A 15644-nucleotide genomic window follows, 5' to 3' on the forward strand; every position below is an offset into this window, starting at 1 on the left:
TGCATGGAACGATTTAACGGAACCGAGTAAGTTAAGAGAGAGGATGGGATGATAAGTAAGATAAGAGCTAAGTAGATAAGTAGGAAGGACGAAGAGGAAGTTTTTAACGCTCAAGGAAATAATTCAGACGGATTACTCCTCCGTCCTCAAGCAGAGAACAATTCATCCGTCTTCAGAACAATTAGAACAAGACGAGAACAACGCAAACGCAATTGTGTTTTGGTTTTGTTGCACATTTTATGGCTTTTTGGATTTGGATCAATAATTTGTCGCAGTAGGAAAGAGAGAGAGAGAGAGAGACGGCAATGAAGATCGCATCATTAATTGTCAACCTCGCATTAACCTGTTTTGGTGTTAAAACATAAAATTAAACCAAATATGTCGGGTAAGTCACGACGTAATAAAAGACTAGGTTGTGCAGCATTAGGTATTTGCAGGATGCAATTTTGTCGCAATTTTTTTGGATACAATTTTTTGAATGCAATTTTTTCACAAATTTTTTGCATGCAATTTTTTCACAAATTTTTTGCATGCAATTTTTATTTTATAACAAATTAAACACTTGGTTTTTGGTGGAGTAGTTATCAATGGAAAGCCCGATGTTTTAAAAAACCCAAGATTTCTGACATAATTTGACACATCCTTATTTTCAAAAATATTCTTTAAACAAAGTTTCTAGAATTTAGAAATGCAGTACAATTCTGAACACGTAGAACGTTGAAACTACTTGAAATCCCACCGGTGCAGCATCTATCAAGCCAGCAACTTGAGACGAGATGAGATTTTGAGTAAAGAGCTGTTAGTTTGTATCGCTATACTGTCCATACGTACGTACGGAAAAGTCTGGCTGATCCTGAGTCGGGAATTTGAGACTCGCCCGTAGTAAAAAGAGTCGGGACGATGAGACTTTTTGGCTCAGTAGTGTTCTGGGCACGGTATCATCACAAGCAGCCAAAGCACACACACACGCAGTGATCATTTACATACATCTACGACCAACGTGAGACAACGAGGAAATCTCACAGGAATCATCTTATAAAATAAAAATTTCAAATTTTGTGCACCTTGAAACTGTGAAAGTTTACCAATCTCACCTGGAAACCATGTCCTCATAATTCTTGAACTACCAAAAAATAAAATTCCAGCACGAAAATGCGTCCCTCTTCAAAGAAACAAGTGGAACCCGAGAAGCGGAAATTAGTCCCATCTTCCTCCCTCTCATCCTCCTCTGAACCTGATCACATCTCCTCCGAAGATGTCGACGACGACGAAGAAGAACTCGTCGTCCCTCATGACGCGGACCATGACCACGACTCCGATGACGATGACCACCACCACCACCTCCAGCATCGTCACCCCCACTCCACCCAAACGTCCGTGGACATGGGACGCTTCACCAACATGTTGGTAGAAGACTTGGAAATTATCGATACCATCGGTAAGTCAAACGTTCGAGATGTTTCTTCTTATCGAAATTTTCATCTTATCCGTCGCTACCTCCTCCTCATAAATAGGAGACAGATTCGCGTTAAACAAAAGTTTCTGCTTATCTAAATTTTCATCTTATCGTCGCTACCTCCTCCTCCGAGACACATTCGCATTAAATTAAATTATTTTCGTCATATCTTCCCCTCATTACTGCAAAAGCACACTGCTCCGTCCAAATTTGAGACAAGCCTTGCATTGTGTAATTATCATCTCAAGGATTTTATATCCCAGGAGTCAATCCGGTCACAACCCAGAATTCAGTGGCGAATTCTGCCTGTGACAATTCCACACTTGCCAAATTAACACTGAACTGTGTTCTTTGTCTCAACATTTTCTTTTCCTGAGTCGTCTTTCTTCTTGTCACGAAATTGAATTAATTTATGATTCTAGAAGAGAAAGAACAGCATGGATGGAACACATAAGGAAACATTGGCCCAAGTCGTGGTGTGATTGCGAAAGTGAGAAGAGGTGCCAAATCCCGACCAAAGTTTCGATATCGCGTGTTAATACCTTATCATCATGAGACGTATATGTATTTATACATAGTTACATCCCATTGTTTTACTTGGATAAAGTGCACAGATTGAGAAGATAAGAAATCCGTCTCGTGTTAGTTAGCTGGTCTAATTTTAGTTTAGAGATCTCTCCATAAAATTAAGGCCACGGTATACAAATAGTAAACCAAATTACGAAAAGGGCACGCTTCATAATAAAAATCCAGTCTGGTTTTTTGCTTACCTAACTAACGAAAGATAAATATGTATGTATCTAATTGTGTATATTTACGTTGGTTAGTTGGTCATGTAACAGACTACTTTTTTTACTCAGTTTTACGAGTGCATTGCTTTCCTGGCGATATGATGAGGGCACGTTTTGCATTTTCGGAAATGTCGTAAAAATATGAATGTACAGAGGAAAAAGTGTAAATAAAGAGGACGCGTAACACAAAAAATGAAGGGGGGTGATTCATTCCGGGGGTAATTTTAGGGTATTTTTCCCCTATTTTTATGAAACCGGTCTGGTCAGTAGATACAAAACTGAGTCAGAAATATAAACTGTACATAAGAAAAGAGTCGATTTATCATCTCGTAACCCAGAAATTTATAAATGTGTGTGTACATCTTTACTCTGAAAAGCTTATTTATTTATTTAAAGAAATTGCGAGTCTGTGTTTATGTTACCTAGTTCATTTTCATTTTATTATGCAAATTTTGCCTGTTATTATGTGAAGTACTTTGTTCTGTTGCATTACTCACTTTCACTCTTCTTAGAAAAATATAGGTTTCATCACTCAATAGACAAATGAAATGAATAAAGACGTTTTTTAGGCCGAACCAGGGCTTACGGAACCATCATGTCTGTACATCCGTTTATCCGTCATCTCATCTCGATAACTACATGCTTATCTGAAATTTTGCGTACTAGGTCAAAGTATCTATCGAAGAGTCGAGCCAATAAATCTGTATAGAAATTGAATCTTCCATGTGTCTCGGGCTTATCGAAGTTTCCAGATAGGTCGTCATATCTCTACAAATCAGTCAAATTAGTCATCAATACCGTGAAATGAACGGTTGTTCCTCCGCTGTTTAACTTTCGACGGGAACAAATTGGAATTAAGTTGGGCTCATTGCTCATACGTCGACTTGGAACAGATTTAGGCCACGAATGACGACACAGGGACAGAATTGACGGACAGATCCAGACCAGAACAAATCACACTGTTTAATTATCTTTAATATTATTTCATTATTGCTCAGACACAGACACAGACATTGTTTTGCCAAAAACAACAAGATTTTCAGCAGTCCGTGTAGAAAGAAGGGTGGAAATTCGTGACTCATGGGAGCGCAGATTTCTCATCGTCTGGAAGAATATACATCCGTCCGAGGGGACAAAAATCAATTTCATTTCCATCTTCATCTCCTCCTATGACCAGTGACCGCGGAAGCTGTGGGGACATCTCGGGACATTGTAGGCGATGGGGAGGGAGGGGTTTATAAAAGATGATGCTGACATCGAATAACCGTGGGGATATTGTCCCTCTGTCCCCACCCTTCCGCGGCCACTTATCTGCTAACTTATCTTACGTAATAAAGCAATGCTTCATCGTGACGATGACGAACAAGGCCCGTTTTCACTCTCGATCTCCGGTTCAAGTGGAGTCAGTGGAACATTAAATCTTATTTTATGACGAGTTTATACATTTCGTTTTTATTTACACCCTCATTTCCATCATATCGTTCTTTTTTGTGAAAGATTTTTAAAAGATTTTGTAAAAAAAAGTTGGGTTAAACACGTGTAAAGTCGTGGTCCAGATTAGCAATCCATCTGTTAAGCGTGTACGTATTTATGTGTGTGTGCGAATATTATGCTAATAGTGCAGATTTTTATACAAGAAGAAGAGTAATAGTTGGTCGGCTTGGCCAAGTAACTTTCAAAAATTAACTGGGTTACGTTCGTCACTCGTAAAAAATAAATCGGATCGTGTGTGTGTGCGGAAGTCGTGTAACCGTTTGAAGAGATTAGTACGGATAGTAAATAGTAAGTCATGTCATATAGAGAAAAAAAATGCAAACTTCATGCGTACATATATACATGGATCTGAAAGTTTCCAATTTGTCACGTTAAACTCTATAACACCTTATCAATCAATATATACAAAATCACAAATTGTATGTCCAATTTCAAATCTCATTTTTATTTGGCCTAATGCAGATAGTAATAATAATACTTGACACCAACATATACATATAACAATTTGCCAATATATCTACCAATATATATCTTGTTTCTCTTAAATTTATAAAAATCTGCAACTTTTCCAAAGGTACAAAAACAGGGTACATTATCAACCAATTATTTAAATCAATTCTACAAGATTTCAATAATAATAATTATATAATTATCACTTATATAATTTTCTTTATTTTCCTTCTAATTTATTTCTGTCATAATTTAAGCAATTATAAACAACCTAAGATACCACCAACAGCAATTATTTAATTTGCCTTTCTTTTCTATCATTTTCAACTTTCTAAAACTCACATCCAAATTTTTCACCTTACCTTATTCTTACTTAATAACTAGTGTAATAATATATCCTTATGTAATTCTGGACCACAATTTCTGGTCGTGCGGTGCATGCTGGTTATAATTATAATTTTACCTATTGTGAAAAGGGTAATAATAATTTGGGACATTACATCGCAACTCCTTTCATGTTAAAATAATCCTTATACGCCTTCTCCACCATCGTGTCCACCCTCTCGACTATACGCTGTCCCAATGCGTTTAATAAAATTTGCAGATGGCACTTCATGAGAGATTCGAGGGAATCGATCCCAACTTGTCTAACAGCACGGATAACTTTAAATGTATAAAAACACAAGAAAATTAATAAAGGTGTGAATTTATTTCAGGCATTATGGTTTTAATATGACTAAATACCTTCCCACTCCATCTTTATCTGTTTTTCTATCAAAATAATTAGTTATATAAATTATATGCAAATAAATTAAAGCTGCAAATGTAAAACAAATTTAGCTGCACTTACCTTCTTTTCTCCCGTGATCTTGGAAGTTATGGTAGTAATTCATCTCAAGAGCTAAATCCTGTTCAGCCATTAAGAAATTGAGTTTGGCCTTGTAGTAAGTCCTCTGCATTTCAACTTAAGGATTAATAAAATAAAATTAGATCTTTAATTTTATACAAAGCTATTTTAAATTACTTACTACTTTTTAGCGAATTCATTCTTGGAACTGGAGGTTGTTCCTGTGGCTATTTCAAGTATTTTTAAAAAATATTAACACAGCTAGTTCAGTTGCAAGTAACAGACTGATATGAAACTGAACTAATAAATCGTAGTTTTGTAAATTTACTTATAATCGTGAAGCCGTTTCAGATGCAAATTACAGATGATAAGAAGTTCATTCATTCTCATATGCATAAATACATTCTTACCCAAATTTCCTGTGGCCTGTTATGATGGCAAACCATGATTGACTTGATTTCCTCCAGCAAATTGTCCCAAGCTCTACACTTTACCACTCGAATGACGGCACAAGAATGCTAAATTTCTTGTGCTGCGAATGCATTAAATATTTGAAACGCTGCATTTGTACAATGGTGTCAATTTTTATTTATACACGCTTATTTATATCTGTACTTATGCATACTTAAGTAAGTACGTAGACAAATAGTGGATGGATATTTTAGTTTAAATTTGGAACAACCCTTTTTCCAAGAAGCTAATTTCATGCTGAGAGTGGTCACATTTTTTCATGCATAATTTAACGAGCTAAAATAAAACTACAAAAAGGAAACTGACCTCAAAATTGAAATGGGCCTACATTTTCTTTCTAAAAACTTGAAAGTATCCTTGTACGAATCAAATGCATTCATAATGCTGGGAAAAATTATGAAAGAAGCACAACTAAAAAAGGTTTGGTGTTGTGACGTAGTAGAAGAAATGCTCCTGTTACATATATGCATAACTTATCAATACAGGTGTAAAGATAATATTGAGTTCACGTCATGTTTCCGGTCTAAAGAAAGAAGCAAGTCTTCTCTAGAATGGTCTGGAGATCCGGATGATTTCGAGAGATATTTGTGGCCAAATCAGGCTCATATTAGTATTGCTAAAAAAGATAAATAACCATAAAACCACACCCACCACCACGTTTTAGAATTTCCCATCAATATCAAACAAAATGGTTAAACAAATCGTTACGCTTTCAACACGGGAGAAGAAATTATCTAATCTTAACAGTGGCCGCGGAAGCCGTGGGGACATTAACATTGTAGAATGGGGGAGGGAGGGGCTTATAAAAGATGGGCAGATGATGGGGACATCGAACAACCGTGAGGACATTGTCCCTCTGTCCGCACCCTTCCGCGGCCACTGATTATCCTAAGCCCACCTGCCACAAATACTGAAATGCAATATGTACATACACACACACGCGATACGTAAATATACACAAGCCCCCCACACATTCATAATTTTTTGTTACTTTATGCAACTACGAAGATTAAGTTGAAGTTAAATGTCACCTTTGCAACAACTGACTGAGAAAAAGAGCTTGGTTTATGTATATCTACGATTTTTGTGTTCATCATATTAAAAAATCTGACCCGACCCGAGACAAGTTTGTGGATACATTGCACCTCTCACTTAATATGGAGAAGGAGGGATCAAATCCTATTTATTTAGTAATCGCACTAGGCTAAAAATAACGTTTAAATTCTCTACTCTACTTTCTACATCGCATTTTCATTCTACATACATACACCAGCAACAAGTAATAAATTCCAATTTGTGCTAAGTACACGGAATAGTTGTTGTTCCGATCTTGGATGATTCCAGCCTCGAGATGATTCCATACGAGATAATTGTAATTTGATGGAAGACATATGCATGCATCTGGTTGCAGTGGCCGCGAAAGCTGTGGGGACATCAGGGGACATTAACATTGTAGGATGGCGGAGGGAGGGGGTTATATAAGATGGGGACATCGAACAACCGTGGGGACATTGTCCCTCTGTCCACACACTTCCTTCCGCGGCCACTGTCTCTCCTTGGAAGAAGAAAGTATTTCCTAAAAATGTAGGAATTTAGGTATCTATTTTTCCACAATGTCACAGCCAAGGAGAAAGAAAAGTGTGGATGTGTCCCTCGTCTGTAAAAATGTGCACATGGATAATCGATTCCTTCCTAACTTATCCTCAGTCAGTATTGACAGCATTGTCTCGAAAAAATGGGTTGGATTACTTACTCCTTGCCCACTTTATTTTTCAAGGTTTATTACTGGGCGGAAATACTAAAGCGGACGGACGGAGACCTTGTTACAAAATACTAATGGTTTTGAACAATAAACAAAAACATTAAAAAAAACAATAAAAAAGCCTGTATTTTCCCAACTCCTCGGCGGTAGGTTTGTGTCGAAAAGTGGAAAAATCTGTCGAAAAAATCACTGGGAGATTTCTGTTTAATGGGGGACATGACATTGAAACAGGATTTTTGTTTGCATAAAATACAAGTGCAAATTGCTTCTGCACAATTAGACGACATTCTCACGTCAGTCATTTTCTTCCGAGCGAATATCCATTTGTGAGGCAGTGGCCGCTGAAGGTGTGGGGACATCGGGGGACATTGCCATTGTAGGATGGGGGAGGGAGGGGTTTGTATAAGATGGGGACATCGAATACCCGTGGGGACATTGTCCCCACACTTCCGCGGCCACTGGTGTGAGAAGAAAGTCAAGCGAGATGATGGATGCATGTCAGTCAGTCGATCATCAACGTTAGATTTGCATCATATATTTTTTTATGCTATACATAATTCGAACAAGGTCTGGTTCATCTTATCGCGAAAATCTTGGTTAATTTTGGGTTTTTTAGCTGCATAAATATACTGTCAAGCGTGAAATGTGACCTCATTTTGCGGAGTAAATGAGACTAGTGATATTTTTGAGGAGATGAAATATACAGATTTTAACGGAAGCAGTTTTGGTTTCAGGAAGGTTTAAAATCGGGGCTGGTGGCAGCCAGATAATTAAGGAAAAAGTGGATAAATCATGTTTTTTGACACGTTTGGCCATGAAAGTTGGACTAGATTGGAAAAAATTAGTAAAATCGGGATTATACATTAGATATTAGGATTGAAATTATTGGAAATTCGTACCAGACAGCCTGGGAGGAGGTGGAGGAGGTGGGTGATGATGATCTAATGGAATCGACACTTCGTAGAATTTATTTCAATTTATAAGACTCGTGAAAACAGTGGCCGCGGAAGCCGTGGGGGACATCTGGGGACATTAACATTGTAGGATAGGGGAGGGACGGGTTTATATAAGATGGGAAGATGATGCGGACATCGAACAACCGTCGGGACATTGTCCCCACACTTCTGCGGCCACTGCCGTGAAAATGAAAATCACACCGATGTCTTGTCAACTCACAATTATCTATGTAGCTAAACCAAGAAACAGCCTAAAATTAAATACTGTGGGGCGATGTCTCCACCGATTTATTAAGATTTGATCACTTCAGTTAGTTGCAATTTAGTGCAATGCTTAATGCGAATGATAAGATGGAATTGTGCCAATTTTGTGATATCTTACTTATTCTTGACGGATAAAATAAAATGGTGGTTAGTTGAGATTTTTGGCTAGGTTTTAATGCTTCGTGTACATATGGTGTGACCCTGATTTATGTACGAGAAACATTTTATTTTACACAATTTCCTTAAAATTTGTCGTTTTATTTACGAGTGCTATTCCGTGATCGTGAACCTTGTCATTGCACAAGGTGGTGGAAAACGAGAAAATATCAGGTTTGCGAATTTAGATTGGGGAGAAAAAAAATCCTTATTTTTACAGACTTTTGATATATTTATTATTTCAATTCGTGGGCTGTTTCTCCAAAAAACGCTCTGCTCTGGGAACAAAACTGTTTGTTTAATTCTCATCAAAATGCAAAAAAAGTACGGGAATGATGCGGAAAAAATATAAAATTCGATTCTCCGCTAAATGGGAAATCTTGTCTGTGTTCTCTCGAAAATAAAGCTTGGTCCGGAAATTGGCACATTGTCAGCGTCGTTCTCACGCATTGCTTTATCGAAACTCCATATGCAGTTTAGCTCAAAGTTTAACAATAACAAAATTATTTTGGATTTAGACTCTGCTTGCTGCTAAACGTTCCGAGGTTGGTAACCTTCACGTCATGTTTCACGATTAATTAGCAAACAGAACAGGGAACGTTGGCGAACATAAACATGCATGACATGGCAGAAGAAGTTTGCCACAGTCATTACCATATGCAAATTAGTTACATAAAAAACATGGTGAAAGTTGGTGAAAGCGAAAATAATAATATTTACCCCGTGCCCAGAGGGAGGCAGAGATGACTGGCGTGTGTTTGTAGTCAGTGGCCGCGGAAGGGTGTGGACAGGGGGACAGTGTCCCCACGGTTATTCGATGTCCGCATCATCTCCCCATCTTATATAAACCCCTCCCTCCCCCATCCTGCAATGTTAATGTCCCCACAGCTTCCGCGGCCACTGTTTGTAGTGTTAGCTTTTTACCCTGAATTTGAGCCCATGTTATCGTATGGTTTCCATCATATTTCAAAATTTTTATCCTTGAGTCATATTAAAATCGTGGTCTGGTGAGTGAATGATACCCAAACGCTCATTTTTTTCTCAGAAAGTACATTACGCCCAATTTATTATTTTGCATATCCAATTTTTCGCCACAACTAAAAAAAATTGCGACACTCGTCTGCTCACAGGAAATTAAGGTCCCATAACGCAAAAAAAGATCTTGTTATTTATTAATAAGCCGCGGAGTAGACGAAAAGGTAGCAGGTTTCCGCCTGCGAGGGGTACATATCATATTCCAATTACCAACTTTATGACGATAACGCCGAGCCGAAACCGGGGTCGAAATCCAATTAGGAAAATGTTCTCTGATTTTGAATGATGCGAATCCATTTAGATTTTTTGTAACTCTTCAGAGAGGAATCGCAGTCGGCTTGTCTCCTTGGCCAAGTAGGTTAAATTTAATGCTCATAAATAAATCTTGCGAAAGTTATGTGTGCGAAAATCAGTCGTGGTGGTAAGTATGACGACTTACCAAGCCAAAAAACTAGTCACACATGACATGACACACAGGGGAAGAGGGGAAAAAAATCCGTTTCCCTGTTCCAAATAAATAAGGATTGACGTGGACATGAGGATATGGTTTAGTGTGTTAAAAGGGGAGGAGAGGAAATGAGTCATAAAAAATTATGCGTCAAGATTTCTGGGGGAAAAATGACATTTTTTGGGAGGAGACGACGAGTCATAAAATGAGTCATGAAAAAATAATGCGTCAAAATTTCTGAGGAAAAATTACATTTTTTTTGTTCGTTTGTCTACAGGGGTTGGATCCTTCGGAAAAGTGGTGTTGTCCCATGACGTGGAAACTGGGGAATATTACGCCCTCAAAGTGCTCTCATTTTTCGACATCTTGCACGCCAAGCAGACCGACCATGTGAGAAATGAGAGGGACATGCTCCTCGCCGTGAGGGGACATCCCTTCATTGTGGACTTGTAAGTGGGGAATTTTGGAGGAAATTAAAATTTTGAAAAAAAAATTATAATTTATGTTTTTGGGACAGAAAATGGTACGGGAAGGACACGTATAATGTTTACTTCCTCATGGAATTCGCAGCAGGAGGGGAATTGTATTCGTATCTTCACAAAGCGGGACAGTTCTCGCCGGAAACTTGTATGTAACTTTTTTAAGTTTCCTAAAAAAAAATTAGAAATTTAGATTTAAAAAAAATATTTCTTTGATTTTTAGGTGCTTTCTACGCCGCCGAGATTGTATGCGCATTGGATTTTATGCACGCGAATGACATCGCACATAGAGACTTGAAGCCTGAAAACCTTCTCTTGGATCAAGACGGCCACTTAAAAATTACGGATTTCGGGTTTGCCAAACAGTTTGAGGAACGGTGCGAGAATTTTGATTTCATTGAATTTTAAAATTTTAAAAATTTTGATTTTAAAAATTTTATCACCAGTATTTTTACAAATTTTATATATGAAATTGTAGAACAAGGAGTGTTTGCGGCACGCCGGAATATTTAGCCCCAGAAATTATCGAGGGGACGAGTTACACCAAGTCGGTGGACTGGTGGGCGTTAGGTAATAATTTTTATTAGGGTTTATTGCAACTTGCAATAAATAAATTATTGCAATTTTTATGAATTTGTATAGGTGTCCTCATGTACGAAATGCTTACGGGAAATTCGCCCTTCCGTGGTAAAGGGAGAGATCGACAAGCCACGTACGACAAGATTTTATGTGGTGTCGTCAAGTTTCCGAAAGAAGTGGATCCCGTGTGCAAAAACTTTGTGAAAAAGTTGCTCGTCCGGCAAGAAGTTAGACTGGGTTCAAAGGTGGGTAGATTACTGAATATTAAAAATTTGGCAAAAATTAGTTTACATTTTGCAAAAATTTGTTTAAATTTTGCAAAAATTAATATCTAATCAATTTCGCATTTAGAGCGGCGCTGACGAGATAAAGAGTCACAAAATCTTCCTGCAATTCGACTGGGATCAAGTATACCAGAGATTATTGGTGGTATGTGAAAGTTGCAAATATTTTGCAAAAAAAAATTCGCATAATAATTTGATGATTTCTTGTCTAGCCACCCATCATTCCAAGCGTCTTTTTTCCCGGTGATACCGGAAATTTCTGCAAGTATCCCGATTCATGGAGTGTGCACCCCGTCTCGTCGCAACAACAGAGAATTTTTGCAGATTTTTGATTCTACTCGGAAGTGGAGAAACTATTATTGCGATGAAAGCATGGCATTGTTGCATCGCTCCCATTCCATGAAGTTGATAAGTACTTATCTACATATACACATTCATGTGTATATTCATGTGTGTCACATGAATCGATGTATCGTTTTAAAGAATATTTAAATATCGCATTCATTTTTCTGAAGGCGTCGACGAAATTTTTATTTTATCAAAGATCTCACTGGTCCAAAAATATTATTGATGCGAATGTCGTTACATACAAAAAATTGGTAAAATTTCTGCCAATTATTACTGAATACTGCGAGATTTACGGGCATAATCGGTTTAAGAATTTGTTTTTAACTTAACAAAGTGAAAAGCAAAGTGTTTTGTACTGTTGTAAATAAAAATGTGTTAAAATCTGCAATTAATTAATTCAAGCTGGCTTTTTTCATGATGAATAAAAAACAACAAGACTTGTACCTAATTTGAGGTCGTAAAATAATTTTTAAGAAATATAAATAGTTAAATATTTATGATTAAACTTCTCCAATTTACATATTTAGATAGTTTCAAGGATTAAATAAATTTTTAGATTATTGTTCCCGTTTAAGATTATAAATAGTCATAAAATTCAGAGAGACTTATTGTTGTTTTTAGTGTAATTTATCCCTCTTGTCCACTAGAAAATAAGTAACGTAATAAAAATCGTAAAAAACTGTGATTTCTACGTATTTATTTCAAAAATTATTTTGAATTGCATTGTATTTTTCAGAAATGTTTTGGCAATGTACTTGCTACACCCGTGCATTAGTACCTACTAATCTGACAAAATTGCAAGTCCAAATATTTACACGATTTTTAGTTTCACTCTGATTCAATGTAGACAGGAAAGATTGAGGGCAATCAAATCCCCATGCAGCGAGACAATCGGTTCCATTGTTTTACAAATATTTTTACAAACTAATGTGTAACAATAAAAGAGGCACATTTTTCGTACCGCTAATGCAGTGACATGTCAGAAGACAGGACGGATTGTAATTAAGCCCATGTTGGCAGATCCGTCTGGATAAGAACGTGACGATTTTCTACTCGACTAAAGTCATGGCGTCGTCCCGACTGTGGGCATGTGCCTTATTTTGTGGTACCATAGCAAATTCAGTAGTTATCATGCAATTAAATCGGTTACTTGAAGAATAACTCTTTCCAGGATTGATATCACTAACGGAGGCAAGAAGTAGTGCACACAAGGTTTCGTCGCCAGGTGGGACACAACAAATTAGATTTTTTTGACAGAATTGTACCGTTTTCTTGTCTTTTTTTAAGCGAAACGAGAGTATGGCACCGCGGAAGGGCTGCTGGCCTCCGCCGCGATAGAATCCATCCTTGAAACACCACAAATTAAGTCATTTCTCGACCCGGCGAAAGTAAAGTCCGCTTTGGACAATGAAATGGTCATGGCAGCAACGCCGGAAGCGATCGAAGCCATCTTTGCCGCTCCCGTGATCAAAGCGCTCCTCACGCAGGAAATGTTCACAGCCTTTTTGGGGAGCAAGTTTCTCAAAGAATTTGTAATTAATTACGGATGATAAAAAATGAATTTTAGATTTCAAAATTCTGGAAATTTTGGAAATCCTGAGTTATTTATTTAATTTTCATAGGTAACTCCGGACACGATATCCGCCTTGCTTAACGCTGAACCCCTCGCTGCCCTCACAACGGCTGAGAATCTCAAAAAGAGTGCAGATTTTACGCAGATTTTGTCCCCCGAAGTTCTAACGGCGATCCTGAACTCGAAAACGGTAAAGAATTTGTTGACCCCGGAAGGCGTCGGGATCATTCTCAACAGTCCTGGACTTGTCGCTGCGTTTTCGCCGAAGACGATTGAAACCGTCCTCGCCACGGATTCGGTCAAGGGCATGTTATCGCCGGAGCTGGTGTCACAGTGAGTGAGGTCGTGGATTATGTAAATTTGGTCAGATTTTGTAATATGAATTTTTTGCATAGGGTTGTGAACAGCGGTGTTTTTAAGGCAGCCTTGAATCCGGAAGCGTTAAAGGTTCTGTTGAAAAATGAAGACATGAAAAAATTAGTGTCGCCCGCATCGCTAAAAATAATCATGGAGAGTCCCGTCATTGCGGAAGCGGTGAAGTCGTCGGGTGATTTAATTGCGGGTTTGATAACGCCCGAGATGGCGAAGGATGTCTTCAACTCGAAAATATTGACGGATTTGTTAACTCCGGACACGGTAATTAAGATAATGATGGGTACATAAATTGATAACCTGTTTGCCTGCTTATCTTACTCTCCAGGTGAAGAAAGTCCTGGATAATACCATAATTAAGAAAATTCTTGACCCCAAACTTTTCCAAGCCGTGTTGACCTCGTCCTCTGCGAAAGGTTCCGGAGATTAATTAAATTAAATTGTTTATTTGATTTAATTTAATTAAATTTGATTATTTAATTAAGGGTTCCTTGTTCCTGAGACGTTCAATACACTTTTAGCGAGCAAAGAGCTCCAATCATTCCTCGCTCCGGATATCATGGATAGTTTGCTAAAAAGTCAGGCTTTGAAGAGTGAGTAAAATTTGTTTGTAAATAAAATGACCCAGGTTGATGAATGACCTTGACTTTAATCTGACCTTGATTGATAGCTCTCCTGGCCCCGGAATCTATAAGGGATTACATGAACAGCAAAGTAGCCGTGGCCGCGTCCAATCCTGATTCATTGGGACGTATTTTAAACTCTGACCTGGTCGCGGATATCTTCACACCGAAAGCCGTCAAGTTACTGTTGGACACAAAAGTTTCGAAAACGGTGAGTATCTGGGTTCCGGGAGAGTTGTCGACATTGGTCGACAAACAACTGGTGGCTTATCTCAACTGGTCGACAGGATATTGATCGACACGGCATATCGGTACCCCTACGGAAAGCCACCTACCTACCAAAAATTAGTCGACTAGTTGTTTGTCGACCAATCAGGTGTCGACGAGACGTTTGTCGACCACTCGACACTTTTAAGAGTTTGGAATTTAAAAACACTAAACATTCATGTCCTTCAGGTCATGTCGATGGACACAATTCGAACCATCCTGGACTCCAAAACGGCTAAAAATGCCCTCTCTTCCGACTCATTGCACGCCCTTATCGACTCCTCCGTGGCCAAGGAGCTCTACACGACGAAACATGTCGTCGAAATTTTGAACAATGACATCCTCGCGGGCGCCGTGTCGCTTCCGAATTTAAAATATTTAATGAACTCTGACCTCGGAACGAAACTCTTTGATGGGGATTCACTCGATAAGATTGTGAGCACGAAAGTGTTGATGAACGTTTTGCATCCGGAAACCTTTGGACCGATTATTCTCAAGATTGCGCAACACAGGGTGGAGTCCGGGGTGGGAGAGGTGTTGGGTGGGTTGAAGAAGATGAGTGGTGGTGGTGAGGAAAGTGGGAGTGGTCACAAGAAGAAGGGGAAAAGTGAAGGGGGAGGAGGGATTGGAATAGGGAGAGGTTTCGGGGCACTGGAAGATGTCACTGGTTTGTTGGGATGATGTGAAAATAAATTATTTTACAGAGAAAAAATTGTGTTAGCATCTTAATTTATGAAGTAGCTTCGGCTACTTTATGTGAAGCCTTTGTCCGTCCGTCCGTCCGTCTGTCTGTCTGTCGGATAACGGGAGAACCGATCGAGATAATCGAAATCGGTTTGCGGCATCATATACATGTCCCCAGGGGGAGGATCGTATCAACTTTGTGGGGTCAATTGGCCCCCCTCGAGGTCAGGGGGTATGGTCCCATATTATTTGGGTTTCACCTATTGCTACATTTCGTTGCTACTTTACGTTTATTTAATCCGACG

General features: G+C 38.5%; 3 protein-coding genes across 4 annotated transcripts; 2 read left to right on the forward strand and 1 right to left on the reverse strand.

Moving 5' to 3' along the window:
- The first annotated feature begins 531 nt into the window (after nt 1-531).
- LOC110844941 (cAMP-dependent protein kinase catalytic subunit) lies at nt 532-12505 on the forward strand. The gene is made up of 8 exons (XM_022091279.2): nt 532-1438; nt 10408-10579; nt 10648-10757; nt 10833-10986; nt 11088-11179; nt 11252-11433; nt 11540-11617; nt 11685-12505. Exons 1-8 carry the CDS (start codon nt 1153-1155, stop codon nt 11802-11804), a joined length of 1194 nt encoding a protein of 397 aa, XP_021946971.1. The 5' UTR covers nt 532-1152; the 3' UTR covers nt 11805-12505.
- LOC110844942 lies at nt 4166-5636 on the reverse strand. Of its 2 annotated transcripts, none has more exons than XM_035848644.1 (5): nt 5449-5636; nt 5223-5265; nt 5042-5155; nt 4936-4962; nt 4166-4854 (listed from the first exon to the last, which is right to left on the reverse strand). In XM_035848644.1, the coding sequence occupies exons 1-5, from the start codon at nt 5482-5484 to the stop codon at nt 4688-4690; spliced, it is 387 nt and encodes a 128-aa protein (XP_035704537.1). In that variant the 5' UTR covers nt 5485-5636; the 3' UTR covers nt 4166-4687. The 2 variants fall into 2 exon arrangements, with proteins under 2 accessions (XP_035704537.1, XP_035704536.1); XM_035848643.1 differs by having other exon boundaries at nt 5220-5265; nt 5449-5615.
- A 71-nt stretch (nt 12506-12576) lies between the features above and the next one.
- LOC118434638 lies at nt 12577-15594 on the forward strand. The gene is made up of 9 exons (XM_035848639.1): nt 12577-12925; nt 12992-13045; nt 13108-13352; nt 13443-13726; nt 13789-14029; nt 14094-14181; nt 14251-14358; nt 14436-14599; nt 14845-15594. The coding sequence occupies exons 1-9, from the start codon at nt 12886-12888 to the stop codon at nt 15334-15336; spliced, it is 1716 nt and encodes a 571-aa protein (XP_035704532.1). The 5' UTR covers nt 12577-12885; the 3' UTR covers nt 15337-15594.
- The last annotated feature ends 50 nt before the right edge of the window (nt 15595-15644 follow it).

The sequence above is a fragment of the Folsomia candida genome, unplaced genomic scaffold (assembly GCF_002217175.1).
Source record: "Folsomia candida strain VU population unplaced genomic scaffold, ASM221717v1 Fcan01_Sc002, whole genome shotgun sequence".
NCBI classification, from domain to species: Eukaryota; Metazoa; Arthropoda; class Collembola; order Entomobryomorpha; family Isotomidae; genus Folsomia; species Folsomia candida.